Below are 14340 nucleotides of genomic sequence, written 5' to 3' on the forward strand. Positions count from 1 at the left end.
CACCCAATTCTTTCGCGCGAAGGATACAATCCGAACACTTCGCCAACCGTCAATATGCCTTATAAAATAGCCTACGATGGGGTGGTCAAGATTCGTGCGATCATTGAGAATATCAAAATAAAAAGTAATGAATGCAATCGTACATGGTGTATTCATTTCAAAAAACGCAAGCATTCAGAGATGCTGTGGATACATATTAAAAATGTAATCTAACAACTTGTGTACTGAATGTTTAATATAATGAGCCGTCCTGCAAATGGGCCAAATTGACCCACAACCCAACTCAACCCGTGTTGGAAGACCCATGGGGCCAGGCCAAGGTCAGATCGAATCCTAAAATTAGATCTATTATATTTTTTAAATTAGGTTTAGATTTATTAAATTCAGATCCAATTCAATCCATTTGAAATTTGAGTAATTTTAGATTTTCAATCCTACGATCCGATCCGACCCAACCTGAATCTATAAAATTATTTGAGCTCGCGGGCCGCAGCCCATGGACGTGCAAACAAGTTCTAAAGTCATGGATGGGTTAACTCGAACCGGACCCAAATTTTTTGAGCTGAGTCCAAGTTATACATGGACCCGATCCGACTCTAAATGATCCGTTGGGTCAAAAATTGTAACGGTAGATCCGACCCGACCTGACCCATTTGTACCCCTACGTGTACGATTGCATTCATTCGCGGCTCTTCGAAGAATTGTTTTCAAAAGAATGGAAGATGAGGGCAGCAAAAATATATTGGTAATATTGATTTTAAATTTAAAATTTTGACTAGCTTGTTTTGATGAAGATTGAGAAATTTGGTTTCTATCTTAATTTGATATTGTAATATTTTAAGTTCTAACTTGGTTGCTCGGTATGGTTGTATTTTCAGAATATATTTTCTAGAATGGGAGGCAAGCGTTGGAAATTCTAAATGTAAAACTTTATAATTTGAAGAAGCTTGAGATGAAGGTTAGGCGATCTAAATAAAAAAGAGTGCTACTTCACCATCTTGGTCTCCAGGAATCAAGCATATGACAACTTATTGTATTGAAATTGTTCTATTGAAGTGTAGAGTGAATCCTAATACATCTTAATCCTAAGATGAGAAGAACAAGTGCCTTACAATTTCCAATTTATAACAAGAGTACGGGATAAAAATAAAATTAGGTTAACACTAGTTAATTTGAACCAAATTTTGATCAAACCCACTTGAAATGATACTTGTATGTAAGGAATCACAAAATTTTATTTTTTTGTTATGTGATTCCAAACAATATGTAAGATGAAGTGCTTCTTGTTGCAGAACTTCTACAAAAGTGTTCATTAAGAAAAATTTCTAAATGAACAATAATAATGGAAAAAAAACAAATCGGATCTAATTTCAAGCATGGGTTAATTCACCTTTCAAAGAATCAATCTATAACATTTTATCAATTAGTACGAAGCTATGACTATACATATACCATACAAATTCTAAATTTGGGTATAGTTTGTTTGGATTGGTATTGAATTGTGTAATTACAATATTAACGTAATTTATATTTAATTCATTCATCGAACAAATCATGCAATCAGTGTCTAACATAATTCAAGATTGTAGTGCCATGAGTGCTAAGGTTAAAAGTTACATGCGATAAGCGATATCAAGAACAATTATGAATAAAGCAAGGTGAAGGAGTGTAAGGTAATTAATGCTGCACATTAATGAAGAATGATTTGATAAATCTGGTGATGAGGGTGTAAACTATAATTAGGATCATAAACAATCATAGAAGAATAGCGTACTTGGATCCATTGAATAATCTGACCAATCAAACTTGTTTCTCCCTCTTTACTCCTGTTAATAACACCCGTGATGGAGACTGATTTCTGTGTTTCTTTTTTATAGGCAGTGGGTGAGATCCATGAGTTTATCCTTCCATCAAGGATAAGAGAGTTATAACTTTGGGTTACTATAATCATCTAGTAACCACCCACGATTAGTCATGTGGGTCAAAATCCAATAGAGGGGACCAACACTAACCAGAGGAAAGGGACGAGGGGGAGGGGAGGGGGGTAGGCTTGTGATTTGGAGGGAGAGGAAGGAATCGCCGGCCATAAATTTTGGAGATTGCTCCACAATTAGGTAGCCATTGATCCACTTTCTAGAACTGAGGCCAATGGCAATTTAAAAGGACCAGCAGGAAAGCTCCACGATTGTTTACCTTATCTTCTTTCTATTCATACATAAAAAGATTCTTCTGGTTAACTCTTATTTACATATGTTGAGTTTTTTTAAGCATATCTTGTATTTTGCTGCTGCTAAGCCTTATATATGTTCCTAGGCCCTAGGAATAGGATAAGATGGATAAGAAATTATTAGGGAAGACAGGACCTGTACCACACATGCTCCTAGAGAAGAGAGGATACGACTCTCATCCTCTTTCTTCTTTCTTTTTTTTCAAAAAAAAAAAAGTTTGGATGAAACCTCAAAAGATCTTTGCTTGGACCAAGTTAGATTATGGGATTGATCTAGATGATTTTAATTTGGATGTGACTAGATAATATCTGAGTTGGTTTTTAAAGAGTATGGATCTTATACGGTGCAATTTTTGTATCACAGAATTTTGTACCATCGTGCATAATCAACATATATCGTTCTCAAGTGGCTTTCATTTATGTTGGAAATATGTCCAATTATTTTTTAGCACGATCACAGCTCGTTTCAAGGATGAAGGAGACTGGCATTTATGGTACCGCACTCTATAGTGCATAAGTCGTATCTCAGAAAATCCCGTTCAAACTTTGAATCATAAATCCGCATGAACCCTAGACAAATTGAACCATTGTTGTTAGAACAATATTACAACGACACTCGCAAATAAATCTAAGCTGTTAGGTTTATAGCGCTCCAATGAAAACTAATGTCCACATGTGTGACCTTCTCTCCACACCACCCCCTACTTGACCCAACCGAAGCATTCGAGTATATAAGATTCCAGCAATGTAAACGTATAACAAGATTATAGAATTTTGGAGTAAAGGCCGGCTAAATTGTCCTAGATACTGGAAGGAGACAACTGTGTGAAATAAGAAAAAAACCTTAAATCAGAGTGCTATGTTTACCTCGGTCTCCCGATGATTTTAAATAGGGTGCATTATTTATCCACGGACACCAGACTAATGAGAAAAAGTTGCAACGATTTAGGATAATAATTATTGATTTCATTGGAAAAAATAATACTTACTTAAATAACTGCCATCATTTAGTCGTTGGCTTATTATAATGGTCATTATTTAAAGCAAATAACGGATGTTACTTTGTAGATAGGAAGCAAATAACCCAGCCCACAACCTCATCACATAAGAGTATAAGAGTTCTTTTAGCGGGAAACTAAACAAAACAAGAAGAAAACAATCCGGTAAAAAAACGTCCTATGAAGACATTAAACGGAGAATGGGAGGGTCTGCCATCATAAGGTTACTGTGGTTGGCAGAATCTAGCCCGATAGAGCAGGATGAACTGGTGACTAGACTGCTCGAATAGTTTGTCCAGAATTAGAGGTCCAACCTACCAGCAGAAAAAAAATATACTGAAAGTTGTCGAAGATCCTCTGATGCTTAAGTCTGACCGAGTTTTAGTGAAACATTGGAGATATGAGATTACGAGCTATATGTAGAAGATGAAATGCAGTAGGAAAATAAACACACCTGAAGGTCCTCGGAAATCCTGCACCTTGTTCATATATATAGAAGGAAGAGGTGAAGCCATTGCCAAAAAAATATGGACGCAACCATCAAACGTGGCTTAAATGTTCAAATATGCAGCACGAGCTATAACAGTCTAACAACGTGCTTCATAAATATATGCAGCTATAACTGTATTTTTAAATAAATTTTAACTGTTTTGATGTAGGTTGATTCAAGCACATATGGTATGCTGTTATTGGTTGGCCGGTTTGGTCGGCAACATTCCATGCAACGAATCTAGGCCATGCCATTACTTTTTAGGCATGCAAAGGAGTCATGGGAGCATCCATGTCGCTCCTCCTTTGAGAGATGTGCGACAACGATAACCTCGTTTCATGTCAAAAGTAAAAAGTAAAAAAAAAAAAAAGTCATTTGAAGCTTCGAGTGCACAGGTCGACATATCAGAGTCACAATGGCTCTCTTACAATGACAACCATATTTTGCAGGCCCCTCTCTTACGGATGGCTTTTAATGGGCTTTTGGAACCTTATTCCCAACAACCCTATAGTTTGTAAGGATGCCATTAAATGGGTCTTTGGATTCGTTTCCTTTCACTGTTAGAGTTAATGTACGTCCTAGCAAGACCTGCCCTAGAGTACAATCCATTGAGCAAGAAGAGGACAAAAATCACCATGCTGTTAGAACTGACCTCTAATTTCCCGGTACAGAGTGATCATCAAAGGGATAAAGAAGGTTTGCCCGACTTGAGCTGATAAAGGAATAGTCAGCATAAAGAATCCACAAGTAGTCAATTTGGGTGGAAAAAGAAATCCGCCATATCGGAAGGCAAGGGTTTCAGATCATGACCATGCGCATGACTGAAGTGGTCCTCCGCCATCATTGGCTCTTTTGGCTTCACTCATCAGCAGAATCATCACTCTTTTTATTTAGAGCCTGAGGGTGTTGATTCCAAAGGACTGCCAAGGTGATAGCTAGCAGGCCAGCAGGATTTGGAGGTATCAACACAGAGAGAGAGAGAGAGAGAGAGAGAGAGAGAGAGAGAGAGAGAGAGAGAATCGATGATGATGAAGTACTGGTGGCTACGACTGATGATGTACAGGAAATGCGCCTCCTTCACTGCATCGCCGTCGGCTGAACCCATGGAGGTGGAAGAAGCCAACCGGGAGGTGGTCGACAGGAAGCCCAGAGGATGGCAATGCATGCCTTACGTCATAGGTCTCTCTCTCACACTCTCTCCCTCCTCCTTTCTCTCTCTCTCTCTCTCTCTCTCTCTCGTGATTATATCTCAGTCGTTAATTTCCTATAGATTGAGCCTAAGCTTGGTGAGCCTATTTCTAACAGCGTGATACTCTTAGACCAAGCAAGTTTAGATCGAGGTAGGATGGAGTTTAATGCAAACACATGCAGTTCAAGCTCAAAATTAACTACTGCCTTGTACAGTGAATAGAACCCGTCAACCGTACGTTAAAACTTAAAACAGTCAAAGGATCTTAATGTAAGCTGTTGATTGGTTGATTTCAAGAATTCCTTGTAAATATGTATCCAAAAATTATATATGTGTGTGTGTGTGTATCCAAACCTTCGTGAACCATGATATACACAGGTTTGACGTGAAACTGATTTTGATCCTAAAGGGCAAGATCAAGCTTGGCACATCTTCGACTTTACCAATTAAGCTGAACATGACCTGTGTGTGAAGTTCACATGATCTTCATATAGTTTTGGGTTAGATGTTAATAAGTTTGCGATTTTTTTTTTAATTCTTACTTCTAGTTTCTTTTGGCTTTAAATCCCATAGCAGCCCATCCTTTTCTTTGAAAAAAGAAAAAAGGAAAAAAAATACAAAATAAATTGAAAAAAAATTGTATAAACAGTTTAGATTAGTAGAACTTGGAGATTTTTTATAATTCTATATTGAACTTGGTTTGTCTAAGATCTAATGAGCTTATCGCAGGTGGCTGGTCTGCGAACCCGAGTAGATTATGAGCCTGAGTCTCTTGGGAGATTTGTAGAGTTGTAATATTTTCGATCCTGTACACGAAGAGTTTAATGCCTTTTACACTCATATTTTGTTAAAAAAAAAATTGTTTTGAGGCTCTTGCATATGTATGCTTTTTTTCCTCTGCAGGGAATGAAGCATGTGAGAAGGTGGCAACAATTGGGCTAACAGCAAATCTGACGGTATACCTGGTAAGCCATTTCAACATGGAGCAGGTGGAGGCAGCAAACTTGACAAACATCTTCTTTGGGACAACCAACTTTGCACCACTGATAGGTGCCTTCATTTCTGATGCTTATTGGGGGAGATTCCGAACCCTAGCCTATGGCTGTTTTGCATCTCTCTTGGTAAGAACTCGCCAAATCTTGTCACGAGTAGTACCTTGAATACATTCGACTTGGTTAATTTTGAGTTGAACTCAAAACTATTTACAGATGACCAGATCAGAGGTTCCAGTTCTTGTTCTTGTTCTTCTTTTTCTTTTGTTAGTTTATTTTTCATTTTTCTTGATATACAAATGTACACATATTTTCAGCTAATCTTAGGCCCCATTTGAGGAAGCTTTTGGAGGCCAAAAAGTACTTTCTGACCTTCCAAAAGTACTATTAGATGAAATAGGAGTATTTGGTAAAAATTTCGGAAAGCTGTTTTAGCTTTCTCAAAAAGCTAAAAACAGCTTTTTGGAAGAAGCACCATTTTGGAGCTTTCCGAAAAATCAGTTTTAGGCCCGGTCGGAAAGCTATTTTTTTGACCAAAATACCCATGATAAATTATAATAATTACACAAAATGTCTCTTTAATAATTGTTTAACCAATTTTATCACACAACTAAAAATTTGTTATACTATGAGAAATTAATTTACGCTAATAATTATAATATTTTATATTTTTTATTGTATTATACTATAAATATAATATTATATTATATTATATCATAATACATTGATATGTTGTGTTAAATAATTTAATATTATATTAAATTATTATTCTATAGTATACAATATTACATTACTATATTATAATAATATTATATTACTCTATTATAATAATATCATATTACATTACACTAATATTATACTATATTATATATTTATGTATTAATATCTATTATATTTTATTATGCTCTGTTGCATAATATAATGTAATGTCTTTTAAGGTTATTTTGTCATACTAAAAGTACTTTGTTAGTTTGTTTACCAAATATATATTAAAATGGTACAACACTTTAAAAATGTAGTTACTAAACAACAAACAATTTTTTATAAAAGTTCCACTTCAGAAAATTCTACTTTCAAAAGCTCTACTGTCAACAGCTCTCCCAAATGGAGCCTTAATAGTTAGAATATTAAGCTAATCTTTGTAGTTTAATCAATATTTATATATACACATTCGCATATACATTCATCTACATATGTGCATGTACATTAAGCCTCACAATAACATACTATTTTTCCTAAGCAACATTGTTTAGTAGCTGATGAGAGTATGTGAAGACAAATAATGCATCCAAACCAGGTAACTGGTATCCAACACTTGGTATCTTCACTGAGTCAACCTGTTGGCATCCTCATCCAATTATCCCATTTGACACACCGATATGACAACTAGCATCTAAGTAGTCTTATATTATTAGCTAGTTGGCACCCTCCCTCTCTTTTGATATATATCAAGTACAAATCCTAGAGGTGGTTCTCCTACAGAATTTCTCAAAAAAAAAAAGAAAAAGAAGAAGTATGAATTGTATGTTATAGGCTAATTCATGTTTACAGATATATGAGATTTCTAATCTATATTACTTTTGATGGCTTATGCTTTGAAATAGCGGCATGTAGCAAAATTTATGAATAGAAATTCTTATCTCCTTATGGCTAATTATGTTCAGGGAATGCTGGCCTTGACTCTCTCTGCTTCAATTCCACAACTGCAAAGACAAAGTTGTAGCCAATTGGCCCACCAAGTAGGGCAATGCATGAGGCCATCCAAAGCAAAACTGAGCATCTTGTTCATCTCCTTGAGCTTCTTAGTTCTTGGCGCCGGGGGTATACGGCCATGCAGCTTGCCCTTCGGTGTCGATCAATTCGACCAGACATCAGAGCAAGGGTTAAGGGGCATCAATAGTTACTTCAATTGGTACTATGGCACCACTACTGCTGCCTTTATGATCTCTGTGACTGTTGTTGTTTATATCCAAAATAGCATCAGCTGGTCCATTGGCTTTGGCATACCAACAGTCCTCATGCTCCTCTCAATAATTTTGTTCTTTATGGGCACTAGATTATATGTCTATGTGCCCCCTGAGGGGAGTGTCTTCTCTGGAATTGCTCGAGTTTTTGTTGCCTCATTCAAGAAGCGAAAACTTGAGCTCCCATTTCCTGATGATGCTCAGCAGCAAGAATCAGTGCTATATAACCCTCCTACTCCAAGTGCCCGAATCATGAAGCTTCCACTAAGTTTGCAATTCAGGTAACTCTATGTCCCTCCACTCATCCTAGTGAGCATTAAATAAGCTTAAGTCTAAAATCAATGCTATGTAGCTTTCATAGTAGAAGTCACTAGTGAGAATAAGGTAGCTCCCATCTTCCTCCTCACTCGTCCTTTACTAATCCCAAATGGAGTCTTAATCTCTTCCATCATGCTTTCCCTGGAGATCTTCAAGGCACAATAATTAGATTTGAAGAAAAAAAATCTTATTCTCATCTCTTATTCCGGTATTACATAAATAACATATACTAATACGAATCATCGGTATGGAAACATATATACATCTTGTATGACTATGCTAACATGTGGTGTTTTTCTACTAGCCAACACCCAATAGGTTTCATGTCTAATAGGCAAGAGCCTATCAACTCTGATTAGCAGAACAATCCATGACATTTAGCTGAGTTCGATGGGCCTTTTACTTTTCAATTTTTTTCTCCCTTTAAATCAAGAAACTATGTATGGTCCCTTAAATTGATGCATTAGTTCCTGCATTCTCTTCTTCTTAAATAACCATATTTTATTGTATAAACTTTGAGAATGCCTCTATATAGTTATCCATGCAACTATTGCTATTACGATAACATAGGCGCTAAAATTACATGCACAAAAAGAAGGGGACACACTCTGATGCATGACATCCAATGCATTATGTAAGTAAATTGTTGATCTAACCACAATAAAATTCTTGCCCTTTTCTTTTTTCTTATTAGATAGGAGTCATATTATAGTCCACACAAAAAGGTGGACACCATGTTTTACAATATCATAAAGACATTGCTAGTACATCATGTTTTCTAACATTATATGATTCATATAAAAATATGGGAAAACTCCTAGGGTGAGTCACTGATTAGGAGCCCAACCTAGTAGACCTACTAGATGGTGGGAGTCTCACAAGATTTTTCAGTTACATAGACAGAGGATTCTGTCTATTTTACTCTAAATGCTATAGACATTAAAAATAACTACAGTTGCTAATAAACATAAATAACAACAATGATACTACAAACCTCTGACATAGTATTTTTTCGCACTTCTTCTTTTTCAATAAATCTTTAATCGAGTTCTAAGTTCTATAATGACCTCATAAAACTCTAACGAACCTCATTCTAAATTCTCAGCCTGGCAGATTCAATCTCATTTGAAATCCCAACAATACTCACAAATCTTCAATTAAATTTAATCAAACCATTCAAAAGTGCCAAAAAAAAGCCTTAAAAGTTCAATCTGGACCATATTAATCTCATGTAAAAAAATTGAATAAGAAATGTCGATCTATGGAAAATATGAGCTGAAATATGTGTCGATAAAATTCAACAAAAGCATGATAAATACCTAACTCTTATCACATATGAAGTCATAAATAAAGAAACACACTTGTGTATTGATCAACAATATAAATTTATATTATCAATCTAATGAGGAGAGAAATGGTGTTGTTCGGTAATGTTATCCATCATCAGGTTCCTTAACAAAGCTGCAGTTAAATGCGATGGCGAGATAAAACCAGATGGTACAATAAATTCATGGAGGCTTTGCAGTATCCAGCAGATTGAGGAGGTAAAATGCTTAATGCGTATCGTGCCGATATGGTTTTCTGGCATCATATGCTTTGTGGCAATGGCTCAGCAGTGGACTTTCTTAGTGTTACAAGCCATGAAGATGGACAGACACCTTGGTTCACATTTCCAAATTCCTCCAGGATCTGTTGTCACCATCAATTTGCTTGCTCTAGCCTTGTTCCTCCCTATCTATGACAAGGTTTTTGTCCCCATGGCTAGAAGAATCACAAAAATTGAGACCGGGATCACCCTTCTCCAAAGACAAGGAATTGGACTGGTCATCTCTAGCTTATCCATGGTGGTTGCAGCCTTGGTGGAACGCAAAAGAAGAGACTTAGCTTTGTCTCATGGCAGGGCTATGCAAATGTCGGTCCTGTGGCTTTCGCCGCAGCTTATTTTAACTGCCATTGCGGAGGGCTTCAATGCAGTAGGACAAGTGGAGTTTTACAACAGGCAATTCCCTGAACACATGCAAACCTTAGCAGGTTCTCTATTCTTCTGCAGCCTGGCTGGGGCTAACTATTTGAGCAGCTTTTTAGTGAGCGTCGTCAAGAAAATCACCGGCGGCGGCGGTCGGGCAAGCTGGCTGGACAACAACATTAATATCGGTAGAGTGGATTACTACTACTATGTCATAGCTATCATGGGAGTGGTGAATGTGCTTTATTTCCTTGTGTGTGCCCATTACTACCGTTACAAGGGGTTGTCATCCGTAAAAGAATAAATCTTTGGGACATGGGTATGGTCTATATATATGAGAGGGGAGTTGAAGCATTATTTAGAAAATGGCAGAAGTTAGTGATGAAAGGATGTAGAGGTGTTTGTAATGATGATGATATAATATGCAACTAAAGCTTCATTGAAGTTAAAACTTTCTGAGCAATCCAATAACAATATGCAGGGAATTTCATGGATTCAATGTGTGATGGAGCAGTGACATAAAATTATTTGAGGAAAAAGCCAGGTCCAAGGAGAAATATTCTGAAGTTTGCCAAGAAAGGGTCAGACCAGATATGATCTCGCTCTAAGAAGAGAATCATAATAGAGGGCTGCAAGTGCTTCATGTGGGTCAGATATATTGCTCCAATAGCAGCTATGTAATCTATTGAGAATATATCATTTTAAAGTGGAAAAATGGTAGTCCAATGAGCTATGCATGTGACATGAATGCACCATACATACATTACAGCATTCCATAAAAGAATATCAGTAAAAAAAAAAACCAAAAAGATACAAAGAAAATAATCTTTGGCTACTGCATCATTTCCATACCAGTAGCATGTGGAAAGTCTACAAGACACAACAAAATCTAGGTTGAATCGAACTTGTAGAATCTGATAAAAGATTCTACTGAAAAAAGAACTGATAAAAGATAATTCAAGGTATGAACAGAAAATAAAAATTTAGAAGTAGAGGCATATTTCGCTTTAATGTTTAAAAATTACTCACAAATGCTTTTCACTGTTGTGGATAAGAATTTTTAAACCATTGTTGTGACATTTGTCATTCCAAATGGTTCCTTGACTTCAGCTTTCTCCTTGGCAGCCGTATAAGTGGTGAATACAGAAGCAGCTTAAAGTTGTTTTTCTGATTGTAGAGTCAAAACTTTTTAATTAGTGGATTCATCTACCGGGGAAGTCAAGAACTATAACTGGTCTTCCACGGAACTTGCAAGAGCAGAGCCTTAATAATGCCTGCAAAACAGAATTAATTCAGAACTTTACCACCACATCGATTGATTTGTTTGTACATACAGTGGGTTTCTTCAACAAAGCCAACCCACTGAACTACAGGCAACATATATTTTTACCTTTCCATCCATGGCATCTTTGGCTTCAAGACGGTTAGCTTCATGTTCTGTGGAAGAATTGACAAACCCAAAGCCTCTTGACCTTCCACAGTTCTTGTCATTGTCCTAACCGAGCAAAAGAGGATGATTTTTGTCACTTTTAGCTTAAAATCTAAAAGATGAAGTATATGCAGTTCAAGTGTAAGCAAAATGAAACAAATAGTGATGGATACATTTTAGAGATGCTATACATATGCTAAAAAGTTTGATGCCAGAAAGAAAGAAAGCTCAATTAATCTGTTCAGTTTCAAGCTATTTATGAGCACCGACAAGTTCAATGCATGCGCGCATCATCCATGCTTTCTACTCTTATCCCCAGTTTCTTGGCGGTCAATGTGAGGATATATGCGATTGAATTTTACTTATGAAGATGAACAAAGAAAATGGTGAAGAGGGACCTTACTGGAGGTTACAAATGAAACTAAAGCACCATGGTTAAGATCCAAAGTGAGGCAGGCTCACTCAAATGATGAGGCTGTTGAAGATTTGATGGTCCTTTGATCACAAACCATATTTTTGTTTAAGATTTAATGCTCCTAGATTAACAAAATCTTGACTAATGCTTTAGGGGTGAAGTTGCATGTGGTTACACCTTAAAGCATAACTTCCCTAATAATGACAACAAAAGAAAGAGGCTCATGGCCAGACATGTTGAAGTATGTGCTCTTCTGCTCTTCTGAGATAATCCTCAGATCTACACTATATGTACTTGTCATTTTATCACTCTCTTTTCCTTTCTTTTTGCCCTTTGGGCCAGTCTGACCTGAAACAAATCCGAACCAACTTGATATTTGGGTCGAGTTGAGTAGACATGTGTTGAACTTGGGTCATGGTTGAGTTAAAAATCACCAAGACTGCTGCTTCACCCACCAAACTTGGGGAGTTTGCAGATATTAAATTACTTGCAGAGATGCTGGGGACACCACTGGCTGAAACATCCATAAATCGATGGTATTGTTTTGTTAGATCTGATAGCAATTGAGAATGGATTGATTGATCTAGGCTAGGAAAAATAGCTTTCAGAAATTATGCTGAGAATCCCTTGCTGCAATTGCTGCGGTGCTTCTGAATGGGAAATTCAGATGGCCAAGAAGACTACCAGATGATGTTTCGCGCTATTATAGTTTGATTATGGGAGGGGAACTGATCTGCAGACTATTTTGCAGACCATCCTAGAGTGCAGAAACCCAGTTCATATACTAAGGTTGTCAAAAGCAAAAGACGCCCTCAAGACGACATGTTCGCTTTATCACCTGAGGAGCTAGGTGCCAAAAAGCCTTCACCTAAAAAAAGCTAGACATTAATTTAAGAAAAGTTTGATAAATGCATTAGAAATAAATGCTATATGTATCTGAAAACAATACAAGCGTTGTAAGATCAGTTATTCCTGTTAGGGGTTGGCGAGGTGTCTGCTGAATTCTTGCACTTGCCTTAATTCTAACTTGTTTTTTGACAGTTAATTTATCTGTGCAATAAGTTATGCCGAGATCGATCGCACTTTGGCTGGCACAATTCAGCAAACAGAAATGCCACACATATCGTGCAATTATAACTAGACCCCACGGAAAAAGACCTCATAGGAGGCCCTTTTTGGTCCAAAATTTCCTAAAATCTTTGCCCATTGCATATCCACTAGTCCTTCTTTGCTTATCCAATATTATTCTGTGAGGTAATATAATGACAGTCTTACACATCTACTGATTGCTTTGTAGCATGGCTACTCATGTCTTCAGGTCTTGACACCACCTGCAAGCTCTGCATGCAGAACTTGCATGATAGATCCATTTGCATCATTTTAGGAAGTTGACAGTTGATGTTTATGATTCATTATAAATTCGAACCAAATGATGTTTTCTCCCCTCAATCAATAACATGCCATTATTTGCTGGCTATTCTTGCTTGATGACTTGTCATAATATTTGATACTAAAGCATAACAATCTTTCTTATTCATGCTCCAAGTTATTTGCCAGTTGGTCACACCAACCACTGACCAACTTCTGTTTTTTTTTTTTTAAGCTGAGGTTTAACAGATTGATTCCTCATAAAATCTCGAACCCGAATTTTCCATCATTAAATTCTCGCTAATAATTCTTTCTGATAGCTTTTAGGTTATATTGTCTATCCCGAGGAAATTATACCCTACACCGTATGCACCACGTCAGCAGTGCACCACAAGAACAAACTGAGAGGTAGCAATTGAAGACAAGCGCAGGATGAATGGGAGGGACCCCTAGGGATTGAGATGCATGATCGGCGCGGTGCACATGGTGCAAGGTATAATTTCTCCTATCCTCTAATATTGTTGAGTTGTAGCTTATTAATGTATAATTTTTGCATGCCTTTTCTTTTTTTTTTTTGGGGTAAAACGGCGTTTCATATTGTTCTAAAATGAGTACATCCAGCTACATCAGCAGAAAGAAAATAAAACAGAGCATCAGGAACATCAGTATCCCTAGTCCAAATAAACTCTCTAAAATGCCGAACAACAAAAGAGGCAATCCAATCAGTCGCTCTGTTTGCCTCCCAATACACATGTGCTGCATGAAAGGAATCTATCTCCCTAACCAATCTGTGGGTCTCCCGAATCAGTGGGTGGCCATCCCCCAATCTATTCACTCCTCATATCAAGTCAATCACCGTAGAGAAGTCACCCTCCAAGTAAACCCCATATGCACCAAGTACCCTCTTCGCATAGAAGACGTCCTTCCAGGCTGCCCGAAGCTCCGCCTCAATAGCGGTCGAACCAGGGGTGCATCAGCCACCCG

The 14340-nt window shown here is 37.1% G+C and overlaps 1 protein-coding gene and 1 non-coding gene across 4 annotated transcripts; both read left to right on the plus strand.

Annotated features, from left to right (window-relative positions):
- The first annotated feature begins 4175 nt into the window (after positions 1 to 4175).
- Positions 4176 to 10859, plus strand: LOC103705759 (protein NRT1/ PTR FAMILY 2.13-like). 3 transcript variants are annotated; one of them, XM_088708761.1, is made up of 5 exons: positions 5263 to 5404; positions 5634 to 5695; positions 5808 to 6025; positions 7561 to 8141; positions 9626 to 10859. In XM_088708761.1, the coding sequence occupies exons 3-5, from the start codon at positions 5885 to 5887 to the stop codon at positions 10446 to 10448; spliced, it is 1545 nt and encodes a 514-aa protein (XP_088564887.1). In that variant the 5' UTR covers positions 5263 to 5404; positions 5634 to 5695; positions 5808 to 5884; the 3' UTR covers positions 10449 to 10859. The 3 variants fall into 3 exon arrangements, with proteins under 3 accessions (XP_038985915.2, XP_088564887.1, XP_088564886.1); XM_088708760.1 differs by having other exon boundaries at positions 5270 to 5368; XM_039129987.2 differs by lacking the exons at positions 5263 to 5404; positions 5634 to 5695 and adding an exon at positions 4176 to 4894.
- LOC148700465 (small nucleolar RNA SNORD36) lies at positions 10546 to 10608 on the plus strand. The gene has a single exon (XR_015972492.1). It is a non-coding gene; the product is annotated as a small nucleolar RNA SNORD36 (small nucleolar RNA).
- Positions 10860 to 14340: the final 3481 nt, after the last annotated feature.

The sequence above is a fragment of the Phoenix dactylifera genome, chromosome 12 (genome assembly GCF_051530095.1).
Source record: "Phoenix dactylifera cultivar Ajwa chromosome 12, Ajwa_hap1_PhDact_Kaust_v1.1, whole genome shotgun sequence".
In the NCBI taxonomy this organism is placed as follows: domain Eukaryota; kingdom Viridiplantae; phylum Streptophyta; class Magnoliopsida; order Arecales; family Arecaceae; genus Phoenix; species Phoenix dactylifera.